The sequence below is a fragment of the Mustela nivalis genome, assembly GCF_964662115.1.
Source record: "Mustela nivalis genome assembly, chromosome: 12".
NCBI lineage: Eukaryota > Metazoa > Chordata > Mammalia > Carnivora > Mustelidae > Mustela > Mustela nivalis.
The window spans coordinates 54508957-54513826 of NC_139031.1; the positions used below are offsets into that span (position 1 = coordinate 54508957).

Genomic DNA, 4870 nt, shown 5'->3' on the forward strand with positions numbered 1-4870 from the left:
AGGCAAGAAACTATTTCCAAGGGAATGAATATATATATATATTCATTATATATATATATATATATATTTTTTTTTTCTGGCTATTGACTCAAAAGACCTTCAAAATATAGCAATTCTCACAGATCTGTAGAGATGACATTTAAATACACTTGCCTTGGGAAGGAGAAAGGTAGGCATTTTCTCTATACCACAATTTATTTATTCAGAGTAATTTATTAATAGATGATGTCTTAAATATAGAGAATGTGTTCTTCAATAGGCATTATTCTTACCCATAACTTCTGTTCGAAACAGCCAGTGATAAGATAAATGTCTTTATCAACCTACAGAGACCAAGGTAAACAGGAGCTAAATCCCCTTGCAACAGATTCACGTAACAGAAATGTCAGAGTAATAAAGATATTTCCATGACACTGCCAATTGTTCATTTCTTTTCAGAAATAATTTTTTGGAGAATTTTCTAGTCTCAGGTTTGGGGCTTTGTTCTTTGTTGTAGTTGTTTGATAATACAAAGTTACATTTTTAGCAAAAGTTTCTGCCTGACTTTTAAATTTTTCCTTCATTTTCATAAACCTCAAAGAAATATGATAGATTGAGAAAAACTCTATTTGGAAATTCAGGAATCCCATATTTTAGTGCACACTCTGCCTCTAATTAGCTGTTTGATCCCAGACAAGTTGCTTCATTTCTCTGGGTCTCAGCTCTCTGTCTGTGAATCAGGATGCTGGACTGGAAGGTCTCGAAGGCCATTTTCATCTTTAACATTTTATGATTTCAGACAAATCCCTGGAACTACGAGGTGTTGCAACAGCCAGAACTTGGAGCAAAAATAGCAGCAAGACAAAAATTTCTCCTACTTAACACCTCAAGGAAAATGCAACCAACTATGTGTTTTTAATGTTTACATTAGCATTCAGTCCTATTTAGGTAATAATAGATCTATTTAAAAAATCTGTTTTGTTTTTCTTTAAAAACTGAAAAATGTGTGACACGTTGAGAACGCTAAGAGAAAAATCATTTTAATTGAAGCTGCAAGTACTTTTTAGTGCTGCTAAATTAAGCCACAGAATTTTCTTTAGAAATCACTGTATGTAGCCAGGCTGAGGAAGAGAATTATATAGTATAGATGTTTCTGCTGATTTTATGATAGGAAGGAACATGAATGGAGGGTTGTGGACAGAAATGACCTGGCAATAAAGTGTCTGAATTAAAAAATGGGCAGATGCTGATGTTGGAGAAAGATGTGACTGGATCAGCAGCAGGACATTTTGATTTAGTCTTTTTGACATAGTTGTTTACATGGCTTTATAATAATAGCACATTTAATATACTTTTTTCCCTAGTAAAATATTGTGTTTCACAGACATTGCCAAATCTTCCCATTTCTATTACCTACTCCAATTCCTGAGCTTATCCTATCAGTGAAACCAAAACCAGTGGGAGAGCTCAAAAGTAGGGTGTGAAAATATATTCAACAAATTATTTAGGAATTTCAAAATACAAAAAAAAAAAAAAATGGTTACTTGACTTTTGGCTAAATCAAAATGTTCCAGCAACAAATGTCAGTCACACAACTGGCGGGATAAAAATGTATGATCTATATCTGATGCCTCCATTATTTTTATGAGACAGTTTGTTATTGAAATTCCTGGTATCTGTTATCCCTTCCACTTCTTTCCTCATTACTCTAAACCCCAATGCACTTTAGTTAAGTACTTAAGCTATGTACTTAAAATTTGCTAACACTTAATCATCTTATATGTTTTATTAGTGCTTTTTTTATTATAGAAAGTAATGGAAGTTCCAATACTACATTGATAGATGGCAATAAAATGTGACAGCCCTCCTTCACCCCAAATTCCCACCCACCTACTCCGTCCTTCACCCCAAACTCCCACCTATCTACTCCTCTCTCCAAAGATAATCATAATAAAAAGAATCTCCACAATGATTTGATGTTTTTACTATTACTTATTACTTACTACTTATTAAATACATAAATTTCATATTATATATATCATTTTGACTGTGTTTTTTACAGTTAGAAATATCTTGGGGATATTTCCATATGACTACACATAAATCAGCTTCTTTAATGGCTGCTGATGTGATAATTTACATTATATAATCATACATTATATGTAACTTTCCTATTGATGGACATTTATTAGTTTCCACCTATTATAAGTAATTCTAGAGAGACTACTACTTGTCAATCACCATCTTATATTCTGTAAATGGTACAACACTTGACACACAGAATACCTGAGGAAGTATTGACAGAATGAATTAATACAGCAACAAGTAACATTATCAATGTATTTTGGGGATGCCTATGAATATTCCCGTTGAGTAGATTCCTAGAAATGGATATGTCCGGTCAAAAGATATACAAAATTTCCCTTGCAAAATTTATACACTTAACACATTCTCTAACAACAGAGATGTTATCTAATAGTTTGGGCCCACCTGGTGTGTGAAAATGATTGGCATTTTCCTGATTACTAGCATTTTTTTCCATATGTTTATAACTTCCTCCCCTACCCCCCCCAAGCTATGTATACTACTTCCAAACTATTTTGCTCTTCTTCTTCCTTACTCGATCAGAAAGAATACAGCCTAAACTGTATTTTAGACTTTTTCCTCCAGTCTGTAACTATCCTTTTAAACATATACATCTCTTATGCTGCAGAAGTTCTACATTTTTTTTTAATTTTTTATTTTTTATAAACATATATTTTTATCCCCAGGGGCACAGGTCTGTGAAAAGTTCTACATTTTTATGTGTTTGAATTTGTTTCGCAGCCGTAGGGAACTACTATAGGCACCAAGAGAAGAAAAAAAATCCATGAACTGAAGAAAGACTTGATTTTTTTCAGTTTTAAAGTGCGAAGTGGGGGCCAAACAGGAATTTTTTTTTTTCTGAAGACCCAAGGTGCCCGTAGAGCGGTTCGTGGCCGGAAGTGGGACTGTAACCGCCCAGTAACAACCGGAAGTCCTTATTTATCCGGCGGTCGGACTTCCGTTGGGATCCTGGCAGCCGGGGTGATCGCTGGACGGAGAGTGCCTGGAGTGACTGACCAAATGCCAAATATCAAAATCTTCGGTGGCAGCTCCCACCAGGACTTATCCCAGAAAATTTCCGACCGCCTGGGCCTGGAGCTAGGCAAAGTGGTGACCAAGAAATTCAGTAACCAGGAGACGTGTGTGGAAATTGGCGAGAGCGTGAGGGGAGAGGATGTCTACATCGTGCAGAGTGGTTGTGGCGAAATCAACGACAGCCTCATGGAGCTTTTGATCATGATTAATGCCTGCAAGATCGCTTCAGCCAGCCGGGTTACCGCCGTCATCCCATGCTTCCCTTATGCCCGGCAGGATAAGAAGGATAAGAGCCGGGCCCCAATATCCGCCAAGCTTGTGGCCAATATGCTGTCTATAGCAGGTGCAGACCATATCATCACCATGGATTTACATGCTTCTCAGATTCAGGGCTTTTTTGATATCCCCGTAGACAATCTGTATGCGGAGCCAGCCGTCCTGAGGTGGATAAGGGAGAACATCTCTGAGTGGAGGAACTGCATTGTTGTCTCACCGGACGCGGGTGGAGCTAAGCGAGTGACCTCCATCGCAGACTGGTTGAACGTGGACTTCGCCTTGATTCACAAAGAACGGAAGAAGGCCAACGAAGTGGACCGCATGGTGCTAGTGGGAGACGTGAGGGATCGTGTGGCGATCCTGGTGGATGACATGGCTGATACCTGTGGCACCATCTGTCACGCAGCTGACAAACTCCTCTCAGCGGGAGCCACCAAAGTTTATGCGATCTTGACTCACGGAATCTTTTCCGGGCCGGCCATTGCTCGCATCAACAGTGCATGCTTTGAAGCAGTGGTAGTCACCAATACCATACCTCAGGAGGATAAGATGAAGCAGTGCCCCAGAATACAGGTGATCGACATCTCCATGATCCTTGCAGAAGCCATCAGGAGAACTCACAACGGGGAATCTGTTTCCTACCTGTTCAGCCATGTCCCTTTATAACAGAATTCTGTTTTAAAATAAAATAAGATAAAAATCAAAATATACCTTGCTGCTTGTTTGTTTATTTATCCCCCCCCCCGCCTTGGAATTTTATGGAAAGTTCAGTAGAAGACCCAGCTTGCCCAGGTGTGACTTTCTACCTCCCACATCGGGTATATTAAGGTTTATCTTAAATTGAGAGGAGACAGATTGAGGATAATTGCTGGGATTTTTCTCTCTGGGTTGTCTCATTCTGGCTTCTTTGATTATTTTGTGAACCTTGCAGCTTTAACTAAAGATCAGCTACTGATTTCAGACTTTGAGGGTGTTGTGTGGAGGTGTTTGAAAGTGATTAGGGAGGTTTAGACTACATGTGAATGCTTCAGGATAAATAGCAACTACAGCCAACCTCAACCACCAACCTCACCACTACCCTTTCCTACCATCCTCTACTCCCTTTTCTCCCCCCTCTTCTGAGCTGTTCCCCCTCTCATTTGTCACAAGCTCTTCAAGATGCATGCTAAACCCCTGCAAGCATGCTACAAGAGTAGCAGCTTTCAGTTTGAACAGCCACTGGGTAGGATCATGAGAAGAAGCTGGAAAGTGCAGCCAATGCTTCTGAAAAGGAAGGAGAGGAATCTGTCACCATCTGTTTGGAGCTTATATATCTCGGATTCTCAAGGGAGAGAGTGGAGAGAGAATCTCAAGCAGACTCCCTGCTGAGTGCAGAGCCCCCTGTGGGGCTTGATCTCAGGACACTGAGACCATGACCTGAGCTGAAACCAAGAGTTCAATGTTCAACTGATCTATCCAGGCACCACTGTACCTATAACTTCTAGTTTACCTCCAA

General features: G+C 39.5%; 1 protein-coding gene across 1 annotated transcript; it reads left to right on the forward strand.

The window, feature by feature from the left end:
• The first annotated feature begins 2768 nt into the window (after nt 1-2768).
• On the forward strand, nt 2769-4068 carry PRPS1L1 (phosphoribosyl pyrophosphate synthetase 1 like 1). Its single transcript, XM_082693320.1, has one exon. The coding sequence runs from the start codon at nt 3085-3087 to the stop codon at nt 4039-4041; it is 957 nt and encodes a 318-aa protein (XP_082549446.1). The 5' UTR covers nt 2769-3084; the 3' UTR covers nt 4042-4068.
• Nucleotides 4069-4870: the final 802 nt, after the last annotated feature.